Here is a 13,595-nt window from a genome sequence, read left to right on the forward strand (position 1 = left end):
GCCAACACCGACTGCGAGCGTCCCAGGAGATAGGAGGAGAACCACTGAAGAACTGTGCCTCCCACTCCCAATCCCCTGAGACGCCGCAGCAAGATACCATGGTTGATGGTATCGAAAGCCGCCGAGAGGTCTAATAGGACTAGGACAGAGGAATATCCCCTATCCCGAGCCCTCCAGAGATCATTCACCAGAGCGACCAATGCCGTCTCCGTGCTGTACCCGGGCCTGAAACCCGATTGGTAGGGGTCCAAATAATCCGCTTCATCCAGGACCAGAGGGAGCTGATGCGCCACCACACTCTCAACAACCTTCGCAAGAAAGCGGAGGTTGGAGACTGGACGAAAGTTGTTCAATACAGCTGGATCCAGGGCAGGCTTCTTGAGGAGAGGTCTCACCACCGCCTCCTTCAAGACGGTGGGGAAATAACCCTCACTCAAAGAAGCAGATATGACCGCCTGGAGCCAGCCTCGTGTCCTCTCCCTAGCTGCATAAACCAGCCAGGAAGGGCACGGATCCAATAAACATGTGGTGGAGCTCAGCCTCCCCATAATCCTGTCCACTTCATCAGGGGTCACAGAATCAAACTCCTCCCAGATAACATTGACAAGACCGCCCGTGTCCTGATCGCCAGACTCTGCCCAGCTGGAGTCCAATCCGGTCCGAATCCGAGCGATTTTATCTGACAGATGTTGACTAAATTCCTCGGCACGACCCTGCAAGGGATCCTCCCTCACCTCCTGATTAAGAAGTGAGCGAGTCACCCTAAACAGGGTGGCCGGGCGATTATCTGCGGACGCGATGAGGGTGGAGAAGTAATTACACCTCGCCACCCTCATCGCTGCGAGATAAGACCTAATATGGGTTCTTAACCGCAACCGGTCGGATTCAGATCGGCTAGACCTCCAGCAGCTCTCTAGGCCCCGTTTCCGACACTTCATCTCCCGGAGCTCCGCGGAGAACCATGGAGCTCGCTGGGATCTGCACCGGGTCAGGGGCCGCAAGGGTACAACCCGGTCAAGTGCCTCAGTGGCTGCCCTTTAATTAAAAAAAAGAACATAAATGTACTTCCAACAATATATTGTGGTGTTTTGAAGGCTAGAAAAAGAAGAGCTGAAAAGAAAAGCAGAGGAAGAAAGGATTCTACTGGAAGAAAAGGCTCGTCAAAGAGAAGAGGAAAGGAAATTGGAAGAGGAGTTAGCCAAAAAAAGAGCAGAAGGTGAAACAAGAAAAAGAGCTGAAGAAGAACGCAAACTGAGAGAAAAGCAAGAAAAAGAATTGCAAGCTATGCTTGAGATACAGGTGTGGTGATCTAATGGTTCAGAGCATGTAGTTTTCTTTATTTTCAAGGTGAAGCATTTTATATAATGAACTGAATGTTCAGAGCTGTTGTAAAATATTATGAATCCAGATGAAGAATCTATACTTTCTTTTAATTTTCCTTTGCTTCTGTAAATACTGCATACACCTTATCCTTAGGTATATGATGCATAAAATCTTTTTATGTTTCATATCTGTGTTTACTTAATACTAGAAACTGAATATTGCAGTTTGGTTCAAACTATATAGTGTGATGCAGACTCTGAAGGTAACAGAATGGAATATATGACAAGTTATAGAGAAAACACTGAACCTTTAATATTATTTGCCTTCCTCTTTAAATGACAAGTTGTCTTAATGCCACCAAAATGTCCATGCCTGGATACAGTTCAAATGTCTGTCTTTTGAAATTGCCTTGACAGATCAGACCCTATCCTGCTGGATCCTATTGAGTCAGTAGGCAAAGACTACAGTTTATACATTAGAGGACACATTTTCCCTCTCTGGCTTCTTCAGGTTAAGTCATAGCAGACTCTCTGCTTTCCATTGTGCTATATTTTGGGCGAAACTAATGGCACAGATATGTGTATTCCCTATATGCAGTAATTACCAGGCAGGTAATGGGAAAATGTTCATTATTTTCACAGATGCATGTGTCAGTGCTCACAAAGGTATGCACATAATGCTAGCAGAGAATTTGAATCAAATTCTAGAATTCTATTTCAAAAAAAACCATTCAGATTAAATTTGGAACAGAATTTGTTGGGTCAGATTTTACTTATAGTTTCTGTTACAAGAATTTTCATGAGTCTGGGTTGCAAGCCCAACGCCCATTCCCCTGCAATTTTCCTACACAGGATATTGTTTCACCCCATGTAATTCACTCCCTCCCTACGTTGAGGAATGCAGTGGGATTTTGAGGGGGTAATTCCCGAAGAGTCTCTGAGATAGTGATAGAACACAGAATGCATTTTGATGGACACGTGCTCCCCGTGAGTGAGCAACATCCCACAAACACCACAATCAATTGAATATCACCAGATTGAGAAAAAGAGGAAGGCTAAAGAAAACCTGGTGCCAAACATTTCAGGAAGATCTGAAAAACCAACATTAAAAACATCAGCCTTAAATGGAAGGATATGGAGACTATTGCTGCAGACTGAAAATTGTGGAGTATGCTTGTAGCCCAATGTGCTTAACACAGGATCATATTAATAATAATAGTAATAGTAATACTAAGTTTTAATTATTAATAATTAAATAAACAGTAGTAATAGAAGCCCTTGGAGCAATACCCAAAGGGTTGCATAGATACATGGAAATTTTGAACTTGTCAGACCTGGATATTCTGACTTTGCAAAAAAACATCTTACTCAGAACTGCCTATATCAGGGGTTTCAAACTGCCGGCCTGCAGGCTGGACACGTCACCAGGAAACCACGCCCACCCCATGGCCGGCAATGGGGAAAAAGCTCTGATATGTCATGCAACATCACGTGATGTCGCGGGTTTGACATGTCTGGCCTATATACTGTACTCAGACATTACCTCAGCAGCTCTTAGGTCCTTGGTTAGGACTTGAACTGTTAAGTTTTTACCAGTACCAGAGTGTGAATCGAATTGAAAATTAAATCTTTAATAACAACAACTTGTTGGCTTATATTTAATTAGAAAGAAGCAGCAGAAGCTAAAGCACGAGAGGCAGCTGAACATTTACGTTTAGAAAAGGAACAAATTATGCAGCAGATAGAGCAAGAAAGACAAGAACGAAAGAAGGTAACAATTTTATTCAAATCAAATCTTGTTGCATTGTTATTTTACATTGTTCCATGACTATGTGAAGGCTGCTGTAAGAAGGGAGCTGTCAACTACAAAAAATACATACGATTTAATTACATTCTCAGTATGAAATGCAATAACTAAATTACAAGCTCTGTTCAGGATTAATTTTTTCAAGTTTACTAGAACTATTAACAATTGTGTTATTTTCTGCATCTTACAAAAAATGCAAAGCTGGAAAAAATTATGCATGTGGTAATTATAATTGTAATTAATTTGGTAATAGAAGGGTGTTGGGATTTACTGATTGACCATTTTATTATTGTTATATACTGTAGATAATCCCTATGTTGCCTGGGGAGAGGTGGAAATTTTAAAGTAACATTTACAAATCATTACAGTACTTCCACCAGATTAGAACTAAAAGAAGGCATGCTAGAGATGCCAATAACAATCAGGGCTTTTTGGAAGAGGTGCCAAGAATATAAATAACAAATAGTGATGGCTTTATGATCTGATTACATGTTTGTAGAATCCTGTACATTAATTCAAAACTTTCTGGAAAATGACATTTTTTTCCACATCATATACTTCTTTAATCTAGTTAAATGAGGAAAGCAAACTTTTTTTCTCTCATTTCAGCGAATAGATGAAATAATGAAAAGGACAAGAAAAAATGAAATAGCAGAAAACAAGGTATTAGAAAAAAAATATTTTAATAGAAAATGCAGAATATTGTAATCTGATTCATCCAGAAATCCTCCTATTATTCCCCAACTTTAATATAACAGAATGACTAGATAACTTCTTTCTTGTCTCTGTTGTATGTATTCACTGTAAAGGGAAGAGTTAAACTGTCTTAGGGCTATAATGTTTAATATATGGAGTAACTTTCTTCCTTATAAGTGGGAAAATAAACAGTGAAGAATTGTTTTAAGATGACAGATGATAATGGGAGGAAAAGCAAAATTCTTCCCTTGCTGTTTTACCCTTCTAAATCAGTCAGATTGTGTATGGGGAGGAGTTGTGGCTAATTCTTACTTGTCCAAGGTGTGCTACTTTCCTTCAATACAACTGATTTAATTTGAAGATCTTTTCAGTGTTATGTAGTCAATGCATAATAATAAAATTGAAAGCTATTGGCTAAAAAAACTGAATATATACTTCTTTGTTGATTGTGTTAGAATTTTTTAAAGAGAACTGATGAGTTGAGATACAGTGCTGGATTCTTTGGTTACATATGTAGTACATATATTGTATCTATATATAGATGCACAAAGGACTTCTGAAGTAAAAGACAAGAGCTCTGTTATTCCTGCTCCTCATATCACTCCTTATTAATCTTAGCTTTAAATATATAATAGTGGTAAAACAACCTTTCTTTAATTCCAGCCAACATTGTCAGCCTTTCTATGTAGAATTATAGTCTTAAAAATTTAAAGTTATCTGATTGAAGCACAGTTTTATCTAGCCCCTACTCCAGTTCCTTTCTCTCATGCCTCCTAGTGGCTAGGAGAAAAAATGTAGGATGTTTAAAGAGTGTCCCTAATGCAACCCTATTTTTGTGGACCACTTCAGGATTTATTTCTGCAAAGAAATTGAAGACTTGGTAGCTTACTTTAGTTCCAGAAAACACTCTGGCTGTTTCGGATTAAAATTACTTCCCTCTAAACCTGGTGATAATCAATAGCAGAATATGCTACTCTGTCCATGGTACATTTAAGTGAGCTAGGTGACTAATGACAGATAATGTATTGGTATTGTTTGTTAAAGATACTATTAGTTCATCTTTTACTGGCATTATTATGTCTATGTTCCCTTTAAAATCATATTATGATTCATCACACATTCAGCCAGATTTGATTTGGCATTTTTAATCCACCTATCAAATCCTTTCAAAAGATGTGGAATAATAAAAATTATTAAAATTTATTACAACTGCCCAACTGCAATAGACTCTGTACCTTCATGTACAAAATAAAAAAATTAAAAACAGATAAAACCTAACTCGCACAGCTCAGACTAAATCTAATAATCTAAATCTAATTTAAATGGTTAAATATGACACAAATCAGAACAAAACAGCCGCCGCCCCCCCGCCCCCAAAATAACAGCACAAAATTAGCCTGGAACCAAACCATATTGTATGAGTTTTCTAGAAGCCTTGGAATGGAGTGAGATAATTTTTTAAGACATTTATTACAATAGCAGATAACATTTAAACCCTGTTGAACTCTGCCACATATTTAATTTGAAAAGGATTTATATCTAATGCATCTATGCAATGTAATTGTATGTCCTGTGTTTGATGATAACAGAAAGAAGATACAAAATCAGATGAGCCAAGAATCTTGAATGTGGATCAGTATCCCAACTCACTTGCCCTTAGTCAAGCAGGTAAAATGTGTAATTTTGGTCACACCTGCATACTAATGATCACTCAAAATCCATACCTTCATGAAAGGTGTTGGTTTTATGCTTTCTTATCATATATTCACAAAGCTGAATTAATTTAGCTTATTTAGGATGTTATTCTAGGACCTTACTCTGTAGCTTTCCCATATATATACTTTGTTTACTGTTTGTGTTGTTTTTCATTGTTATGTCTACCTTTCTTCATTTTTGAGTTTCTCTTATTGTTCGGGATTTGGTAGTGCATGATGTAATTTTAATAAGCAAACCATCAGCCTTGTTGGGTTATTTTGCAATACCAGAGAGAACTGTTACTCCTCTCATTTGCTACAGTAACCAGAATTTATGCAACTCAGAGATGTTTATTTGTTCTCCCGTGTAAGGGGGTGGGGGTCCTTCTCAACTCCAAGAAACAGTGTACTAGAGGAACTGTAGCATATTTTCATGTGGAAGTGTGTGTGTATATGTGTATGCATACACACACAAAAATAATAAAAATGAAGTGAAGTTATTTAGGCAGTGGGTGCTGTAGTTGCAATGTTTCCAATCTTAGCAAGAAACAGTAACCTAGTTGTATTACTGGTTAGTCCCGTGAGATATTTGGGGCATCTGGCAAGCAAAGGAGTTATGCTTTGCAAAAATTCAGAGCACAAGAAACAGTGCTTACCAACACTAATCAACTGGTTGTTTTCTACCTGCTCTGGCCAGTAATGATCTGTTTCCTAAAAGATATACCCAGGTTTAATTTGATTAAATCAGGAAGATATTCTAGATCAGCTCTGCTCCTCCTCATGGTGAGTTAGGACTCTGCCTGCACATTGTTATTTAAGTAATATTAGTATGCATGTATGTTACAGTGAGGGAAAAAATTATTTGATTCCTGCTGATTTTGTACATTTGCCCACTGACGAAATTATCAGTGTATAATTTTTTTTATAATATTTTATTAGTTTTCTAATTTTACAATTATTTTATTTATTTATTTATTTTAATTTTAATTCCATTTATATCCCGCCCTTCTCCGAAGACTCACGGCGGCTTACAAGCTTAGCAGTAGCCTTCATTCTATGTATATACCTGCTTATTAGGGCTTTCACACACACCCCAAGCGGCATTATTACAAAGTCAGCTTATTGCCCCCAACAATCTGGGTCCTCATTTTACCTACCTCGGAAGGATGGAAGGCTGAGTCAACCTTGAGCCTGGTGGGATGCGAACCTGCACTAATTGCAGGCAGCTGGTGTTACTTAAGGAGGCATTAGCCCACTGCTCCACCAAGGCTCTTTTTAAATTAAACATTTAATTAAACATTTTAAATTAAACATTTAAAAAGCAATGTGGTGCCTGGGTTTATCAATAATTCAATAACATACATAAATCTTTAGTACAAATCTCAAACTACATCAGATATTTCCTCTCTTTTTCCCTTAATATCTACTATCTCATATTAGGCTAGTATAATTCTTATTGTTATCAACTAAGTAAAACCATCTTTGTTACATTTATCAATAATTTTAGCTTATACATATCTTAATTGTGTTTACATTCAATCTTTATATACAAACAATGTCCTGTTATTTTTCCCAAGCTTCAATTTGCCATCAATATTCAAACTAACATTTGGTATTTATAATTTCCAAGCTTTAGGTAACCAAAGTTTTCCTTATTTCAACTTCTTCCTTTTTCCCTTTTCATAACAAAATCTAATATTTTAAATATACATCTTGTCTATTTGCATATAGTCTTGTTCTGTTTTCTAAACGTTATCTATTTTCCACCATATTAAACCAAAAGTCTATTAGTCTTATTACACATCTTACCTATTCGATTATGTTACTTTATTTCCTAAAAATTATCTATTATCCACCATATTCAACCCTCTAATCAGTAATATGAAATCCCCTCTAATAAATCAAAACCCTAGTTTCCTTCAGCCTTACTCTGGCTTTCTTCCTTTGCCAACTGACCTTCCATGTCAGTACTTTTGTATCATCAAACAGTTCTCCCTCTATTATTATATATATTATTTGAAATAAGAAAAACCATTCGACTACAGTTTTTTTGAAGAGCTAGCCCATTTGTATTCATTAGATCGTCTCCCTATTATTCCAATTTCCCACAATTGTCCCAATAGGTTTATCTTCCACTCAATCTGTTCTTCTTCCCTTTCCTCAAATTTCTTCTGATTTATGTAAAAAGTCTTTTCCATTTTCAATGTTGTCACTCCCTTTTCTAATTTTTCCATTGGCTGGTTAATTGAGTCCTCTGTCTTAGTGTTTAGTTGTTCCACTTCTCCTGTTATTTTCTGCATTGTTAGTTTTTTGGTTGTAGTCAAGGTGTGGGTTTGTATATCTAAGCTGGCATCTTGTTCCTTTATGTTGCATCTTATTTTGTCACAAGCTGAAAGAATGGTTTCATGTATTGATTTCAACACAGAAAGGATTTTTTTTCCTGATCTCCATCCATATTCTCTTAATAATGTGTTAAGTTAGAGATTTTAAAATCAAACGTTAAAATAGTTTTTTGTTTTTTATAACTGGGCATGGGACATCTATTTCACGTGTTATAGGTAGTCTTTAGTGGAAATTGTTTTCCAAGAAAGAATTTATAGTCCAAAGTATTCCATCATCTCGTGTAATAACAGTTGCTTCTCATTTAAAGAAACAGGAAAGCAATTCCCCACATATAACTCTGAAAATCAGTAAAGGTTTCCTTTGATAGTTCAAAGAGGCCAGATATGCTGCCCAAAACTTACTTTTTTTAAAGCTGAGTTTTTCACAGGTGGTATCTGTCAAGATTAGAAGAGTTTTTTATAGAGTCTGGACTTCAAGCCAAGTCTCTTTTAGGCAATAACAAGTTGTAATACCATACTTTGCCACAAGATGTCACCAATGCCATTTAAAGCTTTTTAAATCCAAAATTTTTATGATAGTTTATTTCTTTTTTTTAGATAAAAACAAATGTCTCCAATAAGAATAGGAAAACTTTTAGTCCCCAAGTTTCAAAAGCATATGCCTCCAGTTAGATTAGAATTGTTCTTATAGTTGCTCTGTTTCCCCTAGGTAGTTAGTCAGCGCTGTTCTTAACAGGGTGGGGTAGAAATTCCCTTCCCTCTCTCCTCACAGGGGGAAAAGTTCTTTGGGCAGCTTTTACAGGAAAAGATATTTAAAGTCTTAAAGAGAAGATCAGATCTCACCCAGTTTCATCCGCATTGATTTAAAAGTGCTTGGTGGTAATTTTGACTTCGGCTGTCAGCAGCTTAGTGATGAGCCATATTGCCATGGCTGGTCTTTCCCCCACTGGTTTGGAGAGCTGCGTAAGAGCTACCGCCCTCCCACGATTGAACGGGGGTCCCCTCCTTGCTTGTCACCCCTACAGAGTGACTTTTGACCCTTTCCAGGGTCCCCCAGTGGAGCGAATTCAGACATGGAAGACGGAGCTCGCCTTTCTGTGTCCGCAGGTGCCGTGATTGCAAACAGGAAGTCAATCAGTCTATAATTTTAACAGTAGGTTTATTTTAACAGTGAGAGACAGAAGAACAACAAAAAAATCCAGAAAAACACATTTCAAAAAAGTTATAAACTGAGTTGCATTTTTAATGAATGAAATAAGTATTTGACCCCTTCGCAAACATGACTTGGTATTTGATGGCAAAACCCTTGTTGGCAATCACAGAGATCAGATGTTTCTTGTAGTTGGCCACCAAGTTTGCACACATCTCAGGAGGGATTTTGTCCCACTCCTTTTTGCAGATTCTCTCCAAGTCATTTAAGGTTTCGAGGCTGAAATTTGGCACTCGAACTTTCAGCTTCCTCCACAGATTTTCTATGGGATTAAGGTCTGGATACTGGCTAGGCCACTCCAGGACCTTAATGTGCTTCTTCTTGAGCCACTCCTTTGTTGCCTTGGCCGTGTTTTGGGCCATTGCCATGCTGTAATACCTATCCATGACTCATTTTCAATGTCCTGGATGAGGAAAGGAAGTTCTCACCCAAGATTTTATGGTACACGGCCCTGTTCATCATCCCTTTGATGCAGTGAAGTTGTCCTGTCCCCTTATCAGAAAAACACCCCCAAAGCACAATGTTTCCACCTCTATGTTTGATGGTGGGAATGGTGTTCTTGAGGTCATAGGTACCATTACTCCTCCTTCAAACATGGTGAGCGGAAGTGATGCCAAAGAGCTCGATTTTGGTCTCATCTGACAACAACACTTTCACCCAGTTCTCCTCTGAATCATTCAGATGTTCATTGGAAAACTTCAGACAGGCCTATACATGTGCTTTCTTGAGTAGGGGGAACTTGCGAGTGCTGCAGGATTTCAGTCCTTCACAGTGTAGTGTGTTACCAATTGTTTTCTTGGTGACTATGGTCCTAGCTGCCTTGAGATCATTAACAAAATCCTTCTGTGAAGTTCTGGGCTGATTCCTCGCTGTTCTCATGATCATTGAAACTCCACGAGATGAGATCTTGCATGGAGCTCCAGATTGAGGAAGATTGATTGTTATTTTGTGTTTCTTCCATTTGCAAATAATCGCACCAACTGTTGTCACCTTCTCACCAAGCTGCTTGGCAACCCATTCCAGCCTTGTGTAGGTCTAGAATCCTTGGGCAGCTCTTTGGTCTTGGCCATGATGGAGAGTTTGGAATCTGATTGATTGATTGCTTCTGTGGACAGGTGTCTTTTATACAGGTTACAAGGTGAGATTAGGAGCACTCCCTTTAAGCGAATGCTCCTAATTTCAGCTCGTTACCTGTATAAAAGACACCTGCGAGCCAGAAATCTTGCTGATTGATATGGGATCAAATACTTATTTCACTCATTAAAATGCAAATCAATTTATAACTTTTTTGAAATGCATTTCTTTTTTTACTGGAGAAGAGACTCCTATGTTCAAGAACTAATTAGAGACAAAGGAAATTTGACCTGTGGTGACTCCATTTGGGGGTATCCTTATGGATTACTAACCCTATATTCAGAACCTTGTAGATTACAAATTTGGACAGAGTAAAAACTTTGAACCTTTGGACAATCTTTTGAAACCGGGATTGAAAGATAGAAGCGGACTAGAAGGTTTTCCTTCTTCCGGCTTCCTCCTTTATGGGGAAGTCCATTGGATTATAAGAGACTACTGACAAAGAATATAAGACTTATTGAAGGCGAACTTAAAGGACACAGGAATATTGGTTGTAAGATTGGAGCGTTTATATAAAATTGGTAATAGGGGTATATACTAGAATAGAGAAAGCTTGTGAGGGTGGGAATAAAAAATGTGTGTCTCAAATTTAGCTAAAGTGAGCAAAAAAATATCCTCAGCTCCATCTTCCACTACCCCAGTCCTGTCTATCAGAGATCAATTGATGTAATGCTATAGCAAGAAAAAAACACTACCTTTCAGAAGGATATGCCAACCACTTTACAATGCATCCAGGAGGCAATTATATCACTTAAAGAAGATATAAAGAGAAACCATGAGGAAACAAAACATAACTTTGACAACATGAAGGAAGAAATGCACGACTTGAAATCCCAAATGGAAAACTTCCAACAGAAGATCGCAAAGAATGAGCAAAGGATCCAGACAACTGAAGACAGATCAGCAGAAACCAATCAAAAGATGGAAGAAATAAAAGATGAAAACCAAAGATGCAGACAAATAGATAACTAGAGGATTCAGTAGCAATTCTAGAAATTGAAAAGGCATTCTGTTTCTTAAGATTCCAGAATATAATGGAAGACAAGGAGGAGGACCTTGCTGACCTGATGATAGAACTGCTGGCTGGTGCGCTGGAAGAGGGGAAGCAGGAAATGGAAAGAGAAATAGATCAAATATTTAGAGTTAACTCAAGCTATGCAAGAAGAAATAAAATCCCCAGAGAGATCCATGTCAGCTTTGTTAAAAGAACAATAAGAGATGAAATATTGAGAAGAGTGAGAGATGATCCATTGCAATATAAGGGAAAAGAAATTGTGGTGCTGAAGCAGATAGCCAGGAGGATAAGGGATTCACAAAGAGAATATAAATTTTTGACTAAAAAACTAATTTAGAAAGGAGTGACCTTTAGATGGCTGATGCCGGAAGGGATACTAAACAACTGGGATTTAAAAAGATATAGATTGGATTCTATTTTCAAAGCAAGGGAATTTTATGACAGATACAGAGCTTATCTAGAAGAAGGAAACTCAGAACTTCAACCAGAAGGGGAATTTAGAAAACAGGAAGAGACAGCATTAGAAGGAGCGGCCAAAGAAAGAGAAATGGAAGAAACAGAAACCATAAACCAAGAAGAAGGGGCTAAAGGGAAAGAACAGAGACAAACTAGAACAACTAAATCCTAAATATAATTGAAGAAGATAGAAAAGGACAATGGGATACTCTCAATAAATATAAATGAATTAAATTCCCCCGTAAAGAGGAAAAAACTCTTTACACGGTTACAAAAATTAAAAATGGATATAGTTTGCAAAAAAAACCCCACATATTAAAAGACAATATTATAAATCTCTGGAGTGCCCAAAAACTGGGAAATTTTATTTCTCATTAGCACAACAAAAGAAAAGAAGAGTAGCTTTATATATCAAAGAAACAATGAATCCTAAACAAATCTACTTGAAGAAAAATACTAATAGTAGAAATAACGATAAATCAAAAACAGACATTGATGGTAGCAATTTACGCACTGAATAACAAACAAGAATGCTACCAAAGATTACACAAGAAAATACTGGAAATGGAATACCAAAATACTTGTTTAGTAGGAGATTTTATCGCAATTGTAGATGGAAAGTTAGGCTATAGGAGTATATCTCGTATATATTTTATACAAGATTATATAGTATATCTCAATATACAAAAAATCAAGATAGAAACTAATGTATGGGCAGACCATAATCCGATAAAGATGACCAGGAGAGGAACAAAGAAAAAAGCAAGATGGACATGGCATTTAGCTATCATGGTGGCTACACGTGGAAATGCAAATGAGATATGAGAAAGATGCAAAAAATATGCTTTTTACAAAGACCAGACATTAGACCAGATACTATTGTCATCAGATGACAAATTGATTAAGAAACTGTACAGCTTTCTGTTAAATTTAAAGTTGGAAATGCAGACAAAATCCAGGCACATATCATCTTTGGTGGACATGCCCTAAAGCAAAGAACTATTGGTCAAAAAGACATAGGTGGCTAGAAAAGATGATAGGAGCACATGTAGACTATAAACTGGAATTATTTCTTTTAAGCATAATTTCAACAAATTATGATAAGAAACGTGTATACTTAATATTACATATATTAACATCAGCAATAATTATATTTGCTCAATACTGGAAAAACGAAGAAATACCATCTGAAGAAGACATAATTAAGAACATTTTGGACTGTGTAGAAATGGATAGGCTCACATTGAAAATGAAGGGGAAGCAAGATTCAGAATACTTTCAAACATGGGAAAATTTGTATAAATGGTTAGAAAAACGGAATAAAGGAAATTGTACTACTATTAATGTCAAACACATAAACCCAAACATGTTGCTTATTAAATACTAAAGACTGTTACTGTAAAAAATTAATTAAAATATACATTAAAAATACTTATTTCACTCATCAAAATGTAAATCAATTTATAACTTTTTTGAAATGTATTTTTCTGGATTTTTTTGTTATTCTGTCTCTCAGTGTTAAAATAAACCTACCATTAAAATTATAGACTGATCATTTCTTTGTCAGTGGGCAAACGTACAAAATCAACAGGAAATCATTTTTCCCCCTCACTGTATATGGAATGGTAACACAGTGACCTCTCTGTATTTAATTAATTTGTTTATTGACTTTGAGTGTCCCTATCTACCTCATGCAGGAATAAAAGATTATAGAAGCTGCGTCAGTGATGGAAATTATAGAGAAGCACTAGTTTTCTTACTAGGTATGCTAGGTAAGTACCAGGAGTAGCTAGACCTAGGGCTAAATTTTACACAGAGAGGAAAAAAGAAAGAAAGAAAGAAAGAAAGAAAGAAAGAAAGAAAGAAAGAAAGAAAGAAAGAAAGAAAGAAAGAAAGAAAGAAAGAAAGAAAGAAAGAAA

At 36.9% G+C, this 13,595-nt stretch overlaps 1 protein-coding gene across 7 annotated transcripts in view; it reads left to right on the forward strand.

Annotated features, from left to right (window-relative positions):
• MAP7D2 (MAP7 domain containing 2) overlaps positions 1-13,595 on the forward strand; it is a 78,870-nt gene that overhangs the window by 59,754 nt on the left and 5,521 nt on the right. For all 7 annotated transcript variants that reach the window (XM_081326806.1, XM_081326807.1, XM_081326804.1 and 4 more), the window contains 4 exons: positions 1,095-1,299; positions 2,989-3,093; positions 3,739-3,792; positions 5,415-5,493. In XM_081326806.1, coding sequence (XP_081182932.1) covers positions 1,095-1,299; positions 2,989-3,093; positions 3,739-3,792; positions 5,415-5,493 — 443 coding nt within the window. The remainder of the gene's footprint in view (positions 1-1,094; positions 1,300-2,988; positions 3,094-3,738; positions 3,793-5,414; positions 5,494-13,595) is intronic.

This window comes from Vipera berus (genome assembly GCF_964194415.1).
Source record: "Vipera berus genome assembly, chromosome: 4".
Lineage (NCBI taxonomy): Eukaryota > Metazoa > Chordata > Lepidosauria > Squamata > Viperidae > Vipera > Vipera berus.